At 44.7% G+C, this 21,464-nt stretch overlaps 1 protein-coding gene across 1 annotated transcript in view; it reads right to left on the bottom strand.

Moving 5' to 3' along the window:
• Window positions 1-21,464, bottom strand: part of WDR66 (WD repeat domain 66) — an 80,885-nt gene that overhangs the window by 48,428 nt on the left and 10,993 nt on the right. The window contains exons 3-7 of the mRNA XM_011948591.1: window positions 19,735-19,875; window positions 17,317-17,426; window positions 8,653-8,764; window positions 8,328-8,408; window positions 2,056-2,133 (exon numbers count right to left, since the gene is read on the bottom strand). Coding sequence (XP_011803981.1) covers window positions 2,056-2,133; window positions 8,328-8,408; window positions 8,653-8,764; window positions 17,317-17,426; window positions 19,735-19,875 — 522 coding nt within the window. The remainder of the gene's footprint in view (window positions 1-2,055; window positions 2,134-8,327; window positions 8,409-8,652; window positions 8,765-17,316; window positions 17,427-19,734; window positions 19,876-21,464) is intronic.

Below are 21,464 nucleotides of genomic sequence, written 5' to 3' on the forward strand. Positions count from 1 at the left end.
CCAGATAATTTTTTTTCTTTTTTTTTAGTAGAGATGGGGTTTTGCCATGTTGGCCAGGCTGGTCTCGAACTCCTGACCTCAGGTGATCCGCCCTCCTCAACCTCCCAAAGTGTTGAGATTACAGGCATGAGCCACCGCAGCCGACCTTAAGGTATTTATTAAAGTTTTAAAGCCTTATTAACAGATAATTCAAATTTGTAGTAAGAACTAAGTAAAGTCACAATTGGCTGGGCATGGTGGCTCACGCCTATAATCCTAGGACTTTGGGAGGCCAAGGTGGGCGGATCACTTGAGGTCAGGAGTTGGAGACCAGCCTGGCCAACACGGAGAAACCCCATCTCTACTAAAAATACAAAAATTAGCCAGGCGTGGTGGCAGGTTCCTGTAATCTCAGCTACTCGGGAGGCTGAGACAGGAGAATTGCTTGAACCTGAGAGGCCGGGGTTGCAGTGAGCTGAGATCGCACCACTGCACTGCAGCCTGGGTGACAGAGTGAGACCCCATCTCAAAAATAAAATAAAATGAAGATATAATAAATACCTTAAATAATGACTATCACTGACAATCAGTGTTCAATGTGTTTTGGTTTTGCTTTACAATTTTTTATTGAGGTAAAATTCACTTAACATAAAATTAATCATAACCACGTTAAAGTGTCACTTAACATCAAATTAATCATAATGTGTACAATTAATCATAAAGTGTACAATTCAGTAGTGTTTCAGACATTCACAATGCTGAGCAACCATCTAGATCCAAGACATTTTCCTAACCCCAAAAGGAAATCTCCTACCCATTAAGCAGCCACTCCGTCACTCCCCAGGACTTGAAAACCACCAGTTTCCTCTGTATCTGTGGACTTGCCTATGCTGGACATTCCATAGAAATGGCATCATACAACATGTGACTTTCATGTCTGGGGTCTTTCATTTAGCATCATGCCTTCAAGGCTGATCCATGTCACAGCATGTATCAGTACTTCATACAATAACATTCCATTGTATGGACAGGCCACATTTTGTTTACCTAATCATCAGTAGATGAACATTTGGCTTGTTTCTACCTTTTGGTTATTACAAATAACCATATAGTGCTGCTGCTGCTGTGAACATTTGTGTAGAAGTATTTGTTCGAATGCTTCTTTTCAATTCTTTTACATCTTACCTTGGAAATGCTGAGTTACATAGCTATTCCATGTTTAACTTGGAACGTTTTTTGTTTTGTTGTGTTTTGTTTTGTTGAGACAGAGTCTCACTCTGTTGCCCAGACTGGAGTGCAGTGGCACCATCACCATGACAGCTCACTGCAGCCTCAAACTCCAGGGCTCAAGCGATCCTTCAGCCTCAGCCTCTTGAGCAGCTGGGACTACAGGCATGCATCACCATGTGCTGTTAATTTTTTTAAAATAATTTTTTGTAGGGATGAGGTCTTGTTATGTTGCCCAGGCTAATCTTAAACTCCTGGCCTCAAGTGATCCTCCTGCCTTGGCCTCCCATGGTGCTGGAAATACAGTCACAAGCCATTGTACTCAGCCTCAATGTTTTTTATTCTTATGATTTCGCCCTGTGTCAGTATATGTATCACTAATCTGTTTGCTAATTCCTTTCTAAAAGGGAAAAAAGACCAAGGTCTCAAAAAAATCTGTATTTTAGAGCCAGGTATGGCCGGCTCACCCCTCTAATCCCAGTTATTTGAGAAGATAAAATGGGAAGATCACTTGAGCCTAGGAGTCTGAGGCAGCCTGGGCAACATAGTGAGACCTTGTCTCCAAAAACCCACAAAACTTGTATTTTAGTCTTGTTAAATAAATTCAAATAAACATTTGCCTTATTGCTTTAACAAAATTTAATAAATAAAATTGAATTATTTGCTTCTGATTTAATATGCTAATTTCAAATGGGACTAAACACTATAATTAAATAAAAACATTTTAATATATATTCATTGCTTCCTAAGTAGAGATACTATATTGTTACATTACTGAAACATTTGTACTCAAAGAATGAACACATACTTCTACCCACATTTAAGACAAATCAAAATATTTCTACTTACCCATGCATAATATATTGCCTGTGTTTTACTATTGCTCACCAATTCTTTATTATTTGTTGGGTTAAAAATAAGGTAGTTCTGAAATATAAAGTATGAAAATACATTAATGATAAATTTTCTGTTTCTGGTTAAGCTGAATGTTAAAATTAAATAATAATTTTAATTAAAACAAATGAGTAGGGGCCGGGAGCGGTGGCTCACTCCTGTAATCCCAACAGTTTGGGAGGTCAAGGCGGGCAGAACACCTGAGGTCGGGAGTTTGGGACCAGCCTGACCAACATAGAGAAACCCCATCTCTACTGAAAATACAAAACTAGCCAGGCATGGTGGCTCATGCCTGTAATCCCAGCTACTCGGGAGGCTGAGGCAGGAGAATTGCTTGAACCCACGAGGTGGAGGTTGTGGTGAGCAGAGGTCGCGCCGTTGCACTCTAGCCTGAGCAACAAGAGCGAAACTCCATCTCAAAACACACACACACACACACACACACACACACACACACTAGGAATATAAAACAGAAAAGATACAGCATTTGGTAAAAAATAGGAATATCATTTAAATACTGGTGATTAAAATAAATAGTGTCAAATGTGTTCCCCTTCCAGTCTGATCTATTAAATTTCATCATACATAAATTGGAACAAGCTTTTCTTTTTTTTTTTTTTTTGAGCCAGAATCTTGCTCTGTCACCTAGATTGGAGTGTAGTGGCGCCATCTCAGCTCACTGCAGACTCTGCCTCCTGGGTTCAAGTAATTCTCCTGCCTCAGCCTCCCGAGTAGTTGAGACTACAGGCATGTGCCACCATGCCCAGCTAATTTTTATATTTTTAGTAGAGACGGGGTTTCACCATGTTGCCCAGGTCGGTCTCGAACCCTACCTCAAGCGATCCACCCACCTAAGCCTCCCAAAGTGCTGGGATTACAGGTGTGGGCCACTGCACCTGGCTGTAACAAGCTTTTCTGACAGTGATCAATTTAAAATAATAACAATAATAATAATAAAATAAATTGGAACAAGCAAAAGTAAACCGGTATTCACCAATAACCTTTATTCTGTATCCTTTTAAAGACTGCTGCATATACATTTCTAAATTTGACAGGGCCACACAGTATCTTGGAATGAATGCAAGATATTGGAAGGGGATTCTAATTCCTGCCAAGATGGTGAATAGCATGGGCTGCTGGCTCCCTTTCCAAAAATCAACCCTGCAGAAACTATGGAAGTGAGGGAAACTTTAAACACTCAAACGAAACAGTCACAGCAAGAACAACAAAGCAAGCTCTTCCTGGGGAGCCACGGGGTATGTGTTTGAAATGTGCATGGGAGGTGGGTGGCTACAGCCTGGGGTGAAGGGCTACAGGAGACAGCACTGAGGCACAGGCTGGAGAAAAGCTTTTTAAGTTCCATTTCTACCATTTCCACCCCGTCTCCACGCCTATTCCTTACCTATCATTTTCCAAACATTTTATGAATGTTACATACCACAGGAGTGTAAACTACCAATGCCAGTGTTTGAGAATTCATATCAGAACAGCACAAAAGCCCGGGCAGGGTAAGGAATTGGCAAAAGCAAGTGCATGAAGCAGATTTCACAAAGCCTGAAAATCAGCCTCAAACCACCTGAAGCTCTGATTAAGCTGAACCACTCTGCTAAGTGCCTTTAAGAAGCAAAAGTCAGTCTTCTTTGGAGGAAGTCATCTCGAGCCTCAAATTTATTTCTACACTTTAAAAAACACAACATCAGGCATTCAGTAAAAAACAGCAAGGCATATTAAAGAGATACCTCCAGGTCAGGCACTGTGGTATATGCCTGGAATCCCAGCACTTTGCAAGGCTGAGGCAGGAGGATCGCTTGAGGCCAGGAGTTCAGGACCAGCCTGGGCAACAGAGCAAGACCCCATCTCAAAAAAGAAAAGAAAAGAAAAAAGACCCATCCAAATGACTGAAAACCAAGGGGAAAAAGCAATCGGCAGAAAGAAGCCACAGGAGATCCGAGTATTGGGGTTGTTAGACACAGACATGACAATCACTGGATTAACATGCAGGAAAGTAGAGGACAAGATGGGGAATCTCAGCAGATAGCTCTACTTAAAAAAGGAATCAAATGGAAGCTCTAGACCTGAAAAAATGATTTAAAATGCTCAATAGACAGTTTAACAAAAATTTAGATATAGCCAAAGAAAGAACGAGTCAGCAGGAAAGGAAGACAAATTATAGCAGAAAACACCCAGACTAAAGCAGAAACAGATGAAAGGATAGAAAATACAGAAAAGAAAATAAAAGACCAGTGGGACAAGACCAGAAAAGGTCTAACATATATGTAATTGGAGCCCCAGAAGGAGAATAAAGAAAGAATGTGGCAGAAGAAATGTGTAAAGAGGTAATGGTTGAGAATTTTCCAAAACTGAGAAGAGATATAACATCCCAGGTTCAAGAAATCCTAAAGGATAAACTTTACAAAAATCAACAACATACCCACATCCACACAGACACATCACTGAAAAGCTGCTGGGGTTGGTGCAGCAGTGGCTCATGCCTATAATCCCCGCACCTTGGGAGACTGAGGTGGGAAGGTCGCTTGAGCCCAGGAGTTTGGGACCAGCCTGGGCAACACAGCGAGACCCCATCTCTACAAAAAAAGAAAAAAAATTAGCCAGGTGTAGTGGTGAAACCTGGGAGGCTGAGGTGGGAGAATCACTTGAGCCTAAGAGGTCTAGGCTGCAATGAGTGGTGACTGTGCCACTGCACTTCAGCCTAGGTGATGGAGTGAGACCCTGTCCCAAAAACAGAACATAACAACAAGAACAAAGAAATCCTGCTGAAAACCAAGGGAAAAATCTGTAAAAATAGCTGGGGGCCAAAGAGAGAGACACACAACATTCAAAACGGGGATTGACAGCTGACTTTTCAACAGAAACGGTAGAAACCAGAAGACAACAGAATCACATCCTTGAAGATATGAAGTGCTAAAAGAAAATACTACCACTCTAGAATTCTATACCAAAGGAAAATCTCCTTCAAAAATAAAGACTTGTCCATGAACATTCACAACAGCTTTATTTTTAATAGCTACAACCAGGAAACAACCCAATGTCCATTAACAGTGAATTAACAAGGTTACATACCTATTCAATGCGCTACTATTCAACAATAAAAAGGAATACACTACTGATACATGCAACAACAAAACTGAGTGAAAGAAACCAAAGCTCTCTGTAAATGGAGTCTATTTATTATACATGAAATTCTAGAAAAAGCAAACTGATGAACAATAATCAGGATGGTAGACATTAGGAGATGGATGGAGGAATCAGATCACACCTTGAAGGCCACATGTCATGGAATTTTAATGTTAATCTGAGGACAACGAGAAGTTACTGAAGGATTTTAAGTACAGGAGTGATGTAATATTTTAATTATTTAAAAATAACTCTCTGGCTGGGCACGGTGGCTCACGCCTATAATCCCAGCACTTTGGGAGGCCAAGGCAGGCGGATCACAAGGTCAAGAGATCAAGACCATCATGGCTAACATGGTGAAACCCCATCTCTACTAAAAATACAAAAAATTAGCTGGGCATGGTGGCACGTGCCTGTAGTCCCAGCTACCCGAGAGGCTGAGGCAGGAGAATCGCTTGAACCCAGGAGGCGGAGGTTGTAGGAACCGAGATTGTGCCACTGCACTCCAGCCTGGGTGACAGAGTGAGATTCCATCTCAAAAAAAAAAATAAGAAAATAAAGAAAATAAAACAAAACAAAAAACAGTCTGACTGCTGTGGGAAGATTGTTAGAGAGTGAAGAGAGAGTGAAAGCAGAGAGACCAGTGGGCCAGATGGTGCAGGTAGAGGTGACTGTGGCCTGGACTAGGATGGTGGCAACAGAGGTGGAGAGGAGAGGGAAGATTTCAGGATATGTCTTGGAAGTAAATAGCCTTGGGAATAGATGACAATACCCAAGAAGAAAGCATAGCAAGAAGAGGGCCGGGTGTGGTGGCTCACGCCTATAATCCCAACACTTTGGGAGGCTGAGGTAGGTGGATGGCTTGAGCATAGGAGTTGGAGACCACACTGGTCAACATGGCAAAACTCTGTCTCTGTAAAAAATTTAAAAATTAGCTGGGCATGATAGTGTGCACCTGTAGTTCCAGCTACTCAGGAGGCTGAGGGAGGAGGACTGCTTGAGCTCAGGAGGCAGAGGCTGCAGTGAGCTGGAATTGCGCCACTATACTCCAGCCTGGACAACAGGGAGACTCTGTCTCAAAAAAGATTTTTTTGAGTTTTAAAATTTTAAATTTAGGCCGGGCGCGGTGGCTCAAGCCTGTAATCCCAGCACTTTGGGAGGCCGAGACAGGCGGATCACGAGGTCAGGAGATCGAGACCATCCTGGCTAACATGGTGAAACCCCGTCTCTACTATAAAATACAAAAAACTAGCCAGGCGAGGTGGTGGGCACCTGTAGTCCCAGCTGCTCGGGAGGCTGAAGCAGGAGAATAGCGTAAACCCGGGAGGCGGAGCTTGCAGTGAGCTGAGATCCGGTCACTGCACTCCAGCCCGGGCGACAGAGCGAGACTCCGTCTCAAAAAAGAAAACAAATCCATTTAAAATAGCATCAAAAAAACACAAAATCCTTAGGAATAAATTTAACCAGGAGGTGAAGACTTGAGCTCTGGAAATTACAAAACATTCCTGAAAGAAATTAAAGAAGACATAAATAAATGGCAAGGCATCCCATGCTCATGGATTAGAAGACGATGCTGTGAAAACGATGACACCACCCAAAGTGATCTACAGATTCAATGCAAAATCGCTATCAAAACCCCAATGGTGTTTTTTGCAGCAATAGAAAAACCCATCCTAAATAGCCACATATGGTTGGTGGCTGCTGTGTTAGCACAACCTTAAGGAGTAAGAAATATTTTTTTAGGGGCAAGAGGAATGTTGGGGGGAAAGGAAAGAAGATGGACATATGGCTGCATAACCATATTTCCCTGGCTGAGTCTAGTCACCCAAACCCTCTGGGAGTCTAGTCACCCAAACCCTCTGGGATTTAGATCCTGCAAGACAGGCATGTACTTATCACAGTGCCTGGCACAGAACAGGTACTCGATAAATGTATGACAAATCAAGCATGCAAGGATGAATGAGACAAGTCACAACAGCAGGGAGCAGCGACCCAGGAAGTAAGGAGACCTGATGGAAACTTGCTGGGTGTCCGTGGCAAGTCACCTCATGTAAGTTGGGAGCAATAATAATAACTTCCCTATACTCCTCAGAGTTAGTTTTACAAGGTTCGAAGCAGTTAAAAGCACACTTATAGAATAAGAAAGACTGCCGGGTGGGTGATTTTAGACAAAGTATTTAATAATTAATGGTAGTATTCCACAGATATTAATATCTATTTTGCTAGCATGTTTGCATGGATTATGTGAGATAATGTAAGTAAATAATTTAGCAGACTCTGGAACATAAGTGCTTGAAAAATATTAGCTATTATAGTCAAGTAAAATAAATCAGGGAATGAAAGGGTTTTAAAAGCTCTACTGAGGCCGGGCGCAGTGGCTCACGCCTGTAATCCCAACACTTTGGGAGGCCGAGGTGGGCGGATCACCTGAGGTTGAGAGTTCGAGACCAGCCTGACTAACATGGAGAAAACCCATCTCTACTAAAAAAATACAAAATCAGCCAGGCGTGGTGGCGCACGCCTGTAATCCCAGCTACTCGGGAGGCTGAGGCAGGAGAATCACTTGAACCAGTGAGGCAGAGGTTGTGTTGAGCCGAGATTGTGCCACTGCTCTCCAGACTCCAGCCTGGGCACCAAGAGCAAAACTTTGTCTCAAAAAAAAAAAAAAAAACCACTCTACTGCAGCATAACACAGCTCCCCTGAAACAAAAAGTAGGCTTTGGCCCGGCATCAGTAGAACTTTGTTTTTGTTTCTTTGAGATGGAGTCTTACTTTGTCACCCAGGCTGGAGTGCAGTGGCACAATCTTGGCTCACTGCAACCTCTGCCTCCCAGGTTCAAACAATTCTTATGCCTCAGCCTTCCAAGTAGCTGGGACTATAGGCATGTGCCACCACGCCCAGGGAATTTTTGTATTTTTAGTAGAGACGGGCTTCACCATGTTGGCCAGGCTGGCCTTGAACTCCTGACCTCAAGTGATAACCCACCTCAGCCTCCCAAAGTTCTGGGATTACAGGTGTGAGTCACCACGCCCAGGCTGGCCTGGCACCCATATAACTTTAGCTGATGTTTACAGGCTCCAGTTGGACTCACCTGAACACCGTACTCTTTGGGGAGTTCGAGAGTGCATGCTGGTGTTCCCACTGCCAAAGTCCACTTCCAGATGCACACCTTCTGTAGGTGACAGCAGAGAGAGGGGCATTAGAAATTCTTTGAAGTCTGCTAAAGTCACTTACACCTCTTGTGGTGACCCCAAAACTTCAAGTAACTAAGGACAGAGGCCCGGACTCTGTGCTGTGGAGTCTGGTCTTTTGAGAACATCACAAACATCATGCAGCCTGAACAGAGCTGCCCACGGGGACACGCTGGACAGGTCAGCCAGCTCGCTGAAGCTGACCCAGAGGGCCAGGGCCTTTACCTGGACTTCAGCATCTGAGATGGTTGCCAGATACTTGGCGTCATGGGTCATGGCCATGGCCCTGATGCCGTTCCCTTCGGGGCAGCTGTCAAATATCGTGTGCACAGGAATACTGCAAAACAGGACAAGGGGGATGACACTTGCTGAGGTCTCCCTGGCTTCCCAGAGAGGCCTAGGGCAGGTCTGAGCTCAGCCCAAACCTCTCCAAAACAGAACAAAATGTAATCTATCCATACAGTGGAATCTTTTTGAGCCATAGAAGGGAATGAAGCACTGACACATGCTATGATACGACATGGATGAGCCTCGGAAACGATGCTAAGTCAAAGAAGCCAGGTTCAAAAGGTGCAGAGTGTACGAGTCCACTCATATGAAATGGCCAGAATAGGCAAACCCATGGAGACAGATAATGGGTGCAGGGTGTCCTTCTGGGGTGGTGAAAACGTTTTGGAACTAGATAGAGATAATGGTTGCATAACAGTGTAAATATATTAAATGTTACCAAACTGCAAGCTTTAAAATGGTCAGTTTTATGTCATGTGAATTTAACCTCAACAACAACAGTAGTCAAGCCTAACAAGCCTAACTCAAGGCAATGGGCCTGCTGTTTGCCCTCTTCACAAGCTCTAATTTCTCATTCACTAGGTACCAGGCACTGATTCTGTGCCAGGTTGTGCCTGGCAGGAAGGATGTAAGTATGAAAAGATGACTAGGACAACGTCCCAGCTCACAGGGAATCGGGCACTCTCCTACGTAGGTGGGAGTGCAAAGGAGCGGCACCTTTCTAGAAGCAGTTTGGCTGGATCTATCAAAACCTTCAATGCATACACCCTACCGCCCAGTCACTCCACTCTTACGACTTTTTCCTAGGGAAACCATGGAAAGAGTAAACAAAGGTCAATGAAAATTCATAGTCATCATGGTACTACTCTAATAGCAAAAATCAAACAACACAAATGTCCCTTAATATACCACACATGAATTGTTTAAAAAGATATTAATAGTATAACCACATGATAAGAAACTAGGTTGGGCACAGTGTTGCACACTGGCAATCCCAGCACTTTGAGAGGCTGAGGAGGGTGGATCGCTTGAGCTAAGGAGTTCGAGATCAGCCTGGGCAACATGGCACAACCCTGTCTCTACCAAAAATAGAAAAATTAGCTGGGCGTGGTGGCATGCGCCCGTGGGCCCAACTACATGGGAGGCTGAGGTAAGAGGATCACTTGAGTCCAGGAGGTGCAGGCTGCAGTGAGCCAAGATCATGCCACTGCACTCCAGCCTGGGTGACAGAGCAAGACCTTGCCTCAAAAATAAATAAATAAATAAAAATTAAAAAGGATATAATAGGCCGGGCGCGGTGGCTCAAGCCTGTAATCCCAGCACTTTGGGAGGCCAAGGCAGGTGGATCACCTGAGGTGAGGAGTTTGAGACCAGCCTGGCCAACACGGTGAAACCCCATGTCTACTAAAAATACAAAAATTAGCCTGGTGTGGTGGCAGGAGTCTGTAATCCCAGCTACTCGGGAAGCTGAGGTAAGAGAATCACTTGAACCTGGGAGGTGGAGGTTGCAGTGAGCTGAGATTACACCACTGCACTCCAGCCTGGGCAACAAAAGCGAAACTCTGTCTCAAAAAAAAGTAAAATAAAATAAAAATAAAAAATATAAATAAAAATAAAAACTTTGCTGCCTTCAAAAAGAATGTGGTAGACTGGGAAAGTGACCAAAATTTGTGAAAAAAGCAAATTGCAAAACAATTGCATCATCCTAATCGTGATGTGTGTGTGTGCGTGTATATTGAAAAAACTCTGGAGGAATAGACTGCAAACTGTAAGCAATGGTTCCTCTGGAGATGGGGTTTGGGTGAGGAGGAACTTTTATTTTTTGCTCTTACACTTCCATACTGTGTTACTGACAAGACCTTAGAACTGTATGATTCCGACATAGCCTTGAAATACCCAGAATTAGATGACATGTAAGTATCTAAGACAACCAAAGCACAGAAGCAGTGGAAGCGAAGATGGAAGTTGTAACATTTGGGTTGGGGGAGGTCCACTGATTCCCACTGGAATGAAGAGAGGGTGGTAGCAAGACTTAAACCAGGAATGCAGGCCGCACGGTTCTTTTTTTCTGGTTATGGAGTCCTAGATACAGTGAAGATAAACAGGCCTCAGTACATCTGTATGTCACACCAGGGTCCCAACTGGCTGGCATCAAGTCTGTGTCCCAGCTGAGGACTTCTCTGGTTCTCTGTCACTTGAGAAACTTCATCCCACTGAGAAGTAGCCCCAAAAATTCACCTGGGAAGGCAATCCCAAAGTGATTGGAAATAACACAGTGAAGTCCTTAGTGAGAAAATGTATCTTATCCTTGGAGATACTTGGAACTGAATATAGAGAAGATGAAGTCAGTCAGACCTGCATTATTAACATAGTTGTGATAAGAGAATTTGTTCATTTTTTAGGAATTTGTAATGTTTAAGTGAATTTGACATACCCCAGAGTTGCTAACAGATTAGATTTGTGATGCTAATTTAAAATATGTAGTTGATTTAGATTTGTGATTTTAAATTAAAATCGTAATAGGTTTATAAGCAATATTAGAACACTTAAGGAAACTTATGTCTAATTTACTAGATTTGCAGTAATTAAGTACTATGAAGGATTTGTTTGTTAATCAGACTACTAAAAAACTTAATGAAACTGAATATCTTAAATATCGAAATGCAGTTTTAAATGTTTAAAAGGAGTTAATAACCAAATGTGTAAGTGGGGCCAAACATTAATCAAAGCCTCCTCAAAGGTGATTGCAAAAATATGCTAGATTTATAAACAGAGTAAGATTTTTAAGTTGAGCAGAAAACTGGAGGAAGAACTACGGTTTTTAATTTATCACTAATAAAATGAATACTAATCCTAAAACCAAAACAGCCTCTGAATAATCTTTTCTGGGTCCCAAAGTAATCATTTGGGATATCATAAAATTCATATTAACATAGTATTTGCATTATTAACCACAGATATGCTTTACTGTGTAATTTTTTAAAAAAATCACTGCCCTCAAGTGGCTTCGTGTCTAGTAGAGACACAGTTTCACAAATAAGGAAAAAACAGCAGCTCAACATCATAACGGAGCAGCTCTGTGTGGTGAAGGTGTTGGTCAGCAAAGGCTTCGGAGACAAGACACACCTGAAGGACTCCGACTCTTCTGCCGGCCGACTTCAGGCTTCTACTGCATGAGATAATACCTTTTCCTTGTGGTTAAGTTGGATGTGCCATTACTTGCAGCTGAGAGCGTGTTAGCAGCTGCAGATGGCTACGTGTGCAGGCAGCAGGCATTTCACTTTCTGGGGGAAGTGTCTGCATAGCCCTAATGCAGGGTGCGTGTTCCCTGTAGCATAAGCTGATCTGACAATGGGCAGTTTCTAAAGGGTTTTAATCAGGGTGGCAACACAATCAGATTTACGTTTGGGAAAAGATCACACTAACCATGTTGTGGAGAAAAACTATATGAAGATATCCATATACATGTGTTTAAAACAAAAGCAAACGTTTTGAAAGGAAACACATCAAATTGATTACCTCTAGAAAGAAGACTAGGATCAGAGATGGCAGCCAGTGCTTTCCATGAAAATGTATCGGTTTTCATTAATTTTTTTTTTTTTGAGATGAATTCTCGCTCTGTCGCCCAGGCTCACTTGTGCCTAGGAGTTTGAGACCAGCTTTGGTAGAGGACCCTGTCTCTACCAAAAAAAAAAAAATTAGCCAGGCTCACTGCAACCTTCGCCTCCTGGGTTCAAGAGATTCTGTCTCAGCCTCCCGAGTAGGTGGGATTACGGGCACCATTATGCCCAACTAATTTTTTTTTTTGTATTTTGTATTCTGTATTTTTGTAGAGACGAGGTTTCCCCATGTTGGCCAGGCTGGTCTCGAATGCCTGACCTCAAGTGATCCACCCTCCTCGGCCTCCCAAAGTACTGGGATTATAGGCGTGGGCCATCATTAAATTTAACAATTTTCTATTAAAATGTACTAAAATCATTTTTTAACAAATTAAGCAGATGAGCCGGGCATGGTGGCTCATGCCTGTAATCCCAGGACTTTGGGAGGCTGAGTCAGGCAGATCACTTGAGCCCAGGAATTCGAGACCAGCCTGAGTAACATGGTGAAACCCCATCTCTATTAAAAAAATACAAAAAAATTAGCTGGGTGTGGTGGTGTGCACCTGTGGTCCCAGCTACTTGGGAGGCTGAGATGGGAAGATCATCTAAGCCCAGGAGGTAGAAGTTGCAGTGAGCTGAGATTGTGCCACTGCACCCCAGCCTGGATAACAGAGTGAGACCCTGTCTCAGTAATAATAATAATAATAACAATAACAACAACAGATGAGGCTGGGTACAGTGGCTCACAGTTGTAATCCCAGCACGTTGGGAGGCCAAGGCAGGGGCTCACTTGTGCCTAGGAGTTTGAGACCAGCTTGGGCAACATAGGAGGACCCTGTCTCTACCAGAAAAAAAAAAAAAAATTAGCCAGGCTCAGTGGCATGTACCCGTGGTCCCAACTACTCAGGAGGCTGAGGTGGGAGGATTACTTGAGCCCTGGAGGCCAAGGCTGCAGTAAGCCATGATCACACCACTGCACTCCAGCCTGGGTGACAGAGAACGTGTCTCAAAAACATAAAAACAAAACAAAAAACCAGATGAAAGAGCATACATTGTTTGGTCTGTCCATACAATGTAATGTGATTCCGTCATAGAAAGGACACGTGCCATACCACAGATGAACCTTCAAGCATGATGCTAAGTGAAAGAAGCCAGACATGAAGGCCATGTGTTGTAGGGATGTGAGATCAGAGAAGCCACAGGAAATGAAGTGTTAGATGCCACAGAGATTTCAAGGCACATGAGGTTCAGGGTTGGGTAATGCGATCCCCTGGAGGTCACTGGTCACCTGCGGGAGAGCAGTTCCTGTGTCCCCCACTATAGAACATTCAACAGGACTTCTTCCTAACCTCCTCGTGCATCTGGACTCACTTGTTGAACTCTTCCCTCCCACCCAACTACCCAACTAAGCCCTAACAGTCTTGTCAGTGAATCTGACTGCTCTCTGCCTGAGGCCAGGAGTTAAGAAAGAAAACCCACCTAGGATCCTCTATCATGGCCTGGTGCTACGCTCCAGTGATCCTCACAACATCCTGTGCACTGGATTTAATGGGCTAAGTGGCCCCTCCAAACTCAGGCCCACCCAGAACCTCAGAATATGACTTTATTTGGACACAGGGCCTTTGTGGATGTAGTTAGTTAAGATGAGGTGGTGCTGGACTAGGGTGGGCCCCAAATCCAATGCCCAGGGTCCTCAAGAAGACACAGATGGATGCATGGTAGGAATGCCACGGGAAGATGGAGGCAGAGATCAGAGGGATGCGTCCACAAGCCAAGGACACCAAGGGTCACCCACAGCCAGCAGAAGCAAGGGGAGAGGCCTGGGACAGATTCTCCCTCACAGCCCCCAGAAGCAGCCAACCCTGCCGACACCTTGGTTTCAGACTTCTGGCCTCCAGAACTTCAAGAGAGTATATCGTTTGAGGTAATTTGTTACAGCAGCCCGAGGAAAGTAAAAAACAGTAGACATCATTATTCTTTTTTCACAAATGGGAAAGTTACTTTCTTCTCTGGGCCTCCAAGTCACACAGCAGACTGTGGCCGAGCGGGTATGGAGGCCCAGGTGGATGCCAGAGCCCACACTCACACCTGCCTCCTGCCACCTGCTCTTTCATGTCCCTCTGAAGTCCCCTGGGCCCCTTCCCTTCTTCCCTTCCAATTCTCCTACCCAGGCAAGCCACCACCAGTCACATTCCCTGTTCTTATTCCCCTCCTGCCCAGCATGGCTGGACAAGCCTCACCACGTTCCCCCACCCACCATCTACTGCAGGCTCATGCTTTTTGTCCCCAACCAGGCCCTCCCTGAAACCCTACAGCTCCTTCCCTTCACTTGGTGGACCTCTACTGCATTCTCATCGATTACACAATGTCATATCCCACAGCCCAAACTACCAGCCCCATTCCCAGTGTCCTCGGCAGACAAGACGGCCTCCTGCTTGAGAGCTGTCACACAAGGTGGCGTGCTCAGTCCCACAGGATCCCCCAACTGCCTAGACATCTTCTTGTCCAGCACTTTGCAAACTATCTGTGGTGAAAGGTATTTTTAAAAAACTTTTATTCCATTGCAGACCAATGCATATTATTTTTCTTGAGACAGGGTTTTACTCTGTCACCCTGGCAGGAGTGTAATGGCATGATCATGAATCACTGTAGCCTCAAACACCTAAGCTCAAGCCATCTTCCCGCCTCAGCCTCCCGAGTAGCTGGGACTACAGGCATGCACCACCACACGTGGCTAACTTTTAATTTTTTGTAGAGACAGTCTCACTATGTTGCCCAGGCTGGTCTCAGACTCCTGGCCTCAAGTTATACTCCTGCCTCAGCCTCCCAAAGTACTGGGAGGCTCCCAAAGTGCATGAGTCACTGCACCCAGCCCAGATCAAATACTTTCACAAAATAAAAATACCATAGCAAGAACAAATTGCTATAAAAGTTCCCAAAGGCCCCCTCTCATTTTCTGTACTTTCTGTTCAACATAGCCCAGGACCGGCTGACAGATCAGCTCAGCCTGCAGACCACACTTTGAGCAGGACTGCTCAAGCCCACAGAAATTCCACCATTCCTTGTTTGATGCACTATCAGAAAAGGAACCAGAAAAGGTGAATTTTGTGAGTTAGGAAGAAAGGCAATACAGGATGACAACCTTGATACCAGAGAGGCTCTCCATTCAGTCTGCCTCCAGCCGGGGAGGGAGGAGAGTGAGTTACAGAAGCAGATACAAGGAGAGTACAGAACCCCAGCCTTCCAGATCCAGCTCCAGTAGAAAGTCTGTGGGCTGTCAACCTCCCCTCACCACCTGGACTGGTTTATCTGACGTTTGATTGAAGTGAGCATGCCTTTTACCCCCAGGTTAAGAAGGCCACTGTAACTCATTTCTTAGACACCAGAGTGTTTCAGAAGGCCAGTAGGCTTATCATGAGAAAACCATCAGAACAGTCCAGTAGATGGAGACCCTACCAAATCCCTGACCTGTACTCCTCAAAACTATCAGTCATAGGCCGGGCACGGTGGCTCAAGCCTGTAATCCCAGCACTTTGGGAGGCCGAGACGGGCGGATCACGAGGTCAGGAGATCGAGACCATCCTGGCTAATACGGTGAAACCCCGTCTCTACTAAAAAAATACAAAAAACTAGCCGGGCGAGGTGGCGGGCGCCTATAGTCCCAGCTACTCGGGAGGCTGAGGCAGGAGAATGGCGTGAACCCGGGAGGCGCAGCTTGCAGTGAGCTGAGATCCGGCCACTGCACTCCAGCCCGGGCGACAGAGCAAGACTTTGTCTCAAAAAAAAAAAAAAAAAAAACTGTCAGTCATCAAAAACAAGGGAAGTCTAAGAAATTGCCATAGCCAAGCAGAGCCTAAGGAGCCATCACAGCTAAATCGAATGTGGTCTCCTGGGTGGGATCCTGGATGTTTGTTAATAATCATGTGTCAATATTGGTTCATGAATTATAGCAAATTGATCCTACTAATGTAAGATGTAACTAATGTGGGAATCTGGGTGTGGGGTATATGGGAATCCTCAATACTATCTTCCCAATTCTTCTGTAAATCTAAAACTGTTCTAAAAATAAAAGTCTGCTAATTTAAAAAAGAGCGAAAGAGAGGCCAGGTGTGGTGGCTCATGCCTATAATCCCAGCACTTTGGGAGGCCGAGGCAGGAGGATGGCTTGAGCCCAGGAGTTCAAGACGAGCATGGGAAACAAAGCAAGACCCCATCTCTATGAAAATATAATACAATAAATTAAAATATTTAAGAAGAGGCCAGACATGGTGACTCACACCTACAATCCCAGTGCTTTGAGAGGCCGAGATGGGAGGATCTCTTGAAGTCAGGAGTTCAAGACCAGCCGGGGCAACATAGCAAGACCTCGTCTCTACAAAAAAAAGTTAGCCAGGTGTGGTTGCATGTGCCTGTGGTCCCAGCTACTCAGGAGGCCAAGGCAGGAGAATCACTTGATCCTGGGAGTTCATGGCTGCAATGAGCTATGACTGTACCACCGCACTCCAGCACGGGCAATGGAGTGAGACCCTGTGTGTACTATAAAAGAAAGGAGGCAATGGTGGGTTGTTAGAATTAGAGAGAGACTGCAGAGAAACAGTAGCTTTGGAAAGTCTCCCATCATTACTATACCTAAAACCATGGCAGGCAAACAGATCGAAATTGAACATATCCAACAAGAAATGTATGGAACAGGGAGCAGGGATAGACAGGAACACTTGGTAGTAACCATTAAGAACAGCCCAGAAGAGGCAGCCTGACCAGCCACTAGAAAATCTGTCCTTGTAGAAGTAATGTTTCTCATTGTAAATGACAGATTTGCCATCTGGGTTATGCTTTGAGCTTGTGTGAGCTAGGTTAGTGTGAGTCAGCATAAGCCAGTCTACTGTGGAACGCCAACAAATCAAATTTCTAGGCATTGGCATTACTCATTCTGTCATTGTCACACAGTGGCAGATACTCTACACAAATTTGGGGAAAAAAGAGGTGGCTACACAAAGCCTACCCTGTGAAGGAGTCCCATATAATCACCAGGCAGTCTGGCCCTTTGTCTGCTGTGGCGATCCACCGCCTGTCTTCACTGACACAGAGGCAGGAGATAATATTGGCATGGCCCTATGGAAATGGAGAGAAAATGCTTTGAAACATCCAAGATGTGGCCCAGCCTTGGCCACCATCAGCAAAGGCCGGGCCCCACAAAGAGATCTGAGCTCCTTTCAACGCTCATCTGGCTGGAAATTCTGTTCCTGCTGGCCTTCTGGGGGTTTCTCCACTTCCTAATGCGTGATTTTCAAACTTTCTCTCCCTCCAAACACCTGAAAGATAACTCCCCACATGAACAATGGCTCCTAGAGGTCAAGGTACGTGGCAACTCCCAACCCAAGTGGAGGATAAGTATCTGGGCCCTCCCCTCCCCCAGCCACTCTGAGTCACGCTACCAGCCTCTTCTCTCTAGAACACTGCTCACTTCAGGGCTCTGAGCAGCAAAAAGTTCCTCACTGATCTCTCTACTTCCACTCTTTTTGTTTGTTTGAGACAGGGTCTCACTCTGTCACCCAGACTAAAGTGCATCAACACAATCTTGGTTCACTGCAGCCTTGATCTCCTGGGCTCCAGCAATCCTCCCACCTCAGCCTACCAAGTAGCTGGGACTACAGGCACATGCCACCATGCCCAGCTAATTTTTAAATTTTTTGTAGAGACAAGGGTCTTGCTATGTTGCCCAGGCTGGCCTCAAACTCCTGGGCTCAAGTGATCCACCCACCTCAGCCTCCTCGGCCACAACCGGTGCTGAAATTACAGGCATGAGCCACCATGCTCAGCCTCTGCTTCCACTCTTATCTTCTTATAATCCTTTTGTGCACACAAGAGAGGAATCTTCTGGAAACACAAATGGCAGCACTCCCTGCTGGGAAATGGCCCCTCTTCCCTCCTCCCTTCTCTCTCACCTTCACGGTGCATCAGCCATGCCAGCCTTCTTTCCGGGCCCCACACACAGGCCTGAACACTTGTTGCTCCCTCTGGAATGTTCTGTCCCAGACTGTCTTTGACTGGCTCATTCTCATCCTCCAAGTCTCAGCAGAAACAGCACCTCTTGAATCCCTGCCCACTCAATCTAAAGTTAAATCTTCTCTTACCCTAATTTGTCTCTCTCAGAGCGTTTTCAGATATCCTTTTAATCACTGGTTACAATTTGTAATCATTTATGTGTTCATTTGTTTAATGTCTGTCTCTGCACTAGACTGTAAGCTCCATGAGAGCAGGGAATACATCTATTTTGTTCATTACTACAGACCTATACTCTGAAACATAGCAGCTATAAACTATATACAGCCCTCTGGCCCTAGTGAGGCTGGACTCCTGCCTCCTTCCACCCCAGCACATCTGTGCATCCTGCTCGCCCTGACTATCTGAGCCTGCCCACAGCCATCTCTTCCTTCTCTCTCTGCCATCACCACTGTGCTCACTGCCATGCATTCAATGAAGCTCCAAGGGGAGCCGCCTGCTGATTTCTGCCTGCGTATTTCTGGACTTCTAGAGACTGAATTCCTTAAGTTGCACCCAGACATCTTGAATCCCTGGCACAACACTGAGTATTGACTGGGTCCTTGGTAAATACCTTGTGGTGTTTTTGATCTAGGCATCAGCTAAGGACACTCCTGTAACAACACACGTCAACTGAAAGGGTGATATGGAACAGTTTACCAGGTCAGCAAGTAGAAAGTCAGACACCAAGGAATAGGACGCTTGGAAAGGTAAATGATGAAAATGAAATGAGTCCTAAATATCAGGAATGAACGAAGCGGAGTGCTGTGAGGAGGGCAGGCACGAAGGACAAATCGGGGAGGCTCAGAGAGGGGTGAAAATGAGCAAAGCTGCTGAAAGGAGGGAGGGATAAAAGGACAACTGACCTACTTAACACTTTCAAGACAGGAGACATCGTTTACTAGTACAGTCTTGGGCAAGTCGCTTAAATCACTCTGAGCCTCAGTTTCTTCTTCTGTAAAATAGGTATATGAATACCACTTCTCGGTACAGTTATAAGATGAAAGCCCTTTGAAACTAGAGAGGTATGTAAGTGTCCGTGCGGTCGGCACCCTGCTGAATAGCTGCCCTTTGTGTTGTATCTGTGGAGACATGATCTACGCTGTCCACATTTTTGCAGAAGTGTAAAAAATACAGATGTTTTAAATTCTAACTATAAAATGAATGTCAACTGCTGTTTTGTAAGTTGATTGTGATTAGAAACAGAGAGACAATAAGCAATACCCTTTATTTCTAAAGACAGGATTGCTTTCAGTTCCAAGGAGAGTGGGAAAATACGACAGTGATAGAATGAAGTCAGTCCTTGAGATACAAAACAAAATACCACACACACGTTAAAGACAACTCCCCTACCTGTAGGAAGGAAATCCCTGCATACCTGAAGGTGGTGTTGATTATTCCTGAACACGTTGTAGATGATCGCAGTGTGAGCGCAAACATACAGAAGAACTCTCTGCTTTTCCTCTCGAATATAGTAAACAGGAAGAGAACTGTTCCATCCAAATGACCAGGTCATGGTCTGGAAGACAAGGGCAAAACCAGCAAGACATTACAGCGTGTTCAGCCCAGAGCTACAGCTCCAGGAACTCACTGGAGGGGAAGGATTTCACATCAACAGTCCAGCAAAGAGGAACCACTTTAAGAAAGTCCTCAGCCAGGCACGGTGGCTCATACCTGTAATCCCAGCACTTTGGGAGGCTGAGGCAGGAGGATCACCTGAAGTCAGGAGTTCGAGACCAGCCTGGCCAACATGGTGAAACCTCATCTCTACTAGAAATACACAAATTAGCTGGGCGTAGTGGCATGTGCCTGTCATCCCAGCTACTTGGAGGCTGAGGCAGGAGAATCGCTTGAAACCAGGAGGCAGGGAGGTTGCAGTGAGCTGAGATCGTTCCATCGCACTCCATCCTGGGCAACAGTGTGAGAAAAAAAAGGTTAAGATGGCAACTTTAATGTTCTGTGTATTTTACCACAATTAAAAAAAAAAATTGGTGAATTTTATGGCATGTTAATTATATCTCCATTAGAAAAGAAAGTCTTCAACAATACACAGAAATAACTTCCTTTTCTTCCACTCCTCAGGACCAAGACTTTGTTCAGTACCAGACACACAGTGAGCACCTAATGTTGTGAAATTCCATTTACTTTCTAAAAGCACGTAGGGTAGACAAGTTACAATGAAGTCATTATGTAACTTTATAAGAAAGGCAAATAGGCTGGGAGCCCTGTCTCATGCCTGTAATCCCAGCACATTGGGAGGCTGAGGTGGGTGAATCACCTGAGGTTGAGGGTTCTTGACCAGCCTGGTCAAAATGGTGAAACCTCATCTCTACTAAAAATACAAAAATTAACCGGGCGTGGTGGCAGGCGCCTTTACTCCTGGCTACTGAGGAGGCTGAGGCTGGAGGATCACTTGAACCTTGGAGGCGGAGGTTGCAGTGAGCTGAGATCACACCACTGCGTTCCAGCCTGGGTGACAGAGCGATACTTCATCTCAAAGAAAAGAAGGAAAGGCAATTAATTATTCAGCCTGGGTATTTGGTCCCTATGTACTATTTCTACTGGAAGGATAAAGGATGAAGTGACAAAATCTCTTTAGAAAAATTAAAAATTCTGTATTGCCTGGAATAAATCCCAAATTAAAATTTTATGAAATGAAAAATTATAAGTACAATAAATCTGACTACTGCTTTTACTTCAATACTAGTTTATTTACATACTAGTTTTGTGTTCAAAGTTTTATGGGTCTTTTTTTTTTTTTTTTGGCAGGGGACGGAGTCTCACTCTGTTGCCAGACTGGAGTGCAGTGGCACGATCTTAGCTCACTGTTTACTCCACCTCCTGGGTTCAAGTGACTCTCCTGCCTCAGTCTCCCAAGTATCTTGGAGAGCAGGCACGCACCACCACACCCAGCTACTTTTTGTATTTCTAGTAGAGACGTGATTTCACCATGTTGGCCAGGATGGTCTTGATCTCTTGACCTCGTGATCCACCTGCCTCAGCCTCCCAAAGTGCTGGGATTACAGGTGTGGGCAATGGCGCTCAGCTCAAAGTATTTGTAAAAAATTAAGAATAGGCTGGGTGCAGTGGCTCATGCCTGTAATCCCA

This window comes from Colobus angolensis, unplaced genomic scaffold, assembly GCF_000951035.1.
Source record: "Colobus angolensis palliatus isolate OR3802 unplaced genomic scaffold, Cang.pa_1.0 Scaffold28, whole genome shotgun sequence".
NCBI lineage: Eukaryota > Metazoa > Chordata > Mammalia > Primates > Cercopithecidae > Colobus > Colobus angolensis.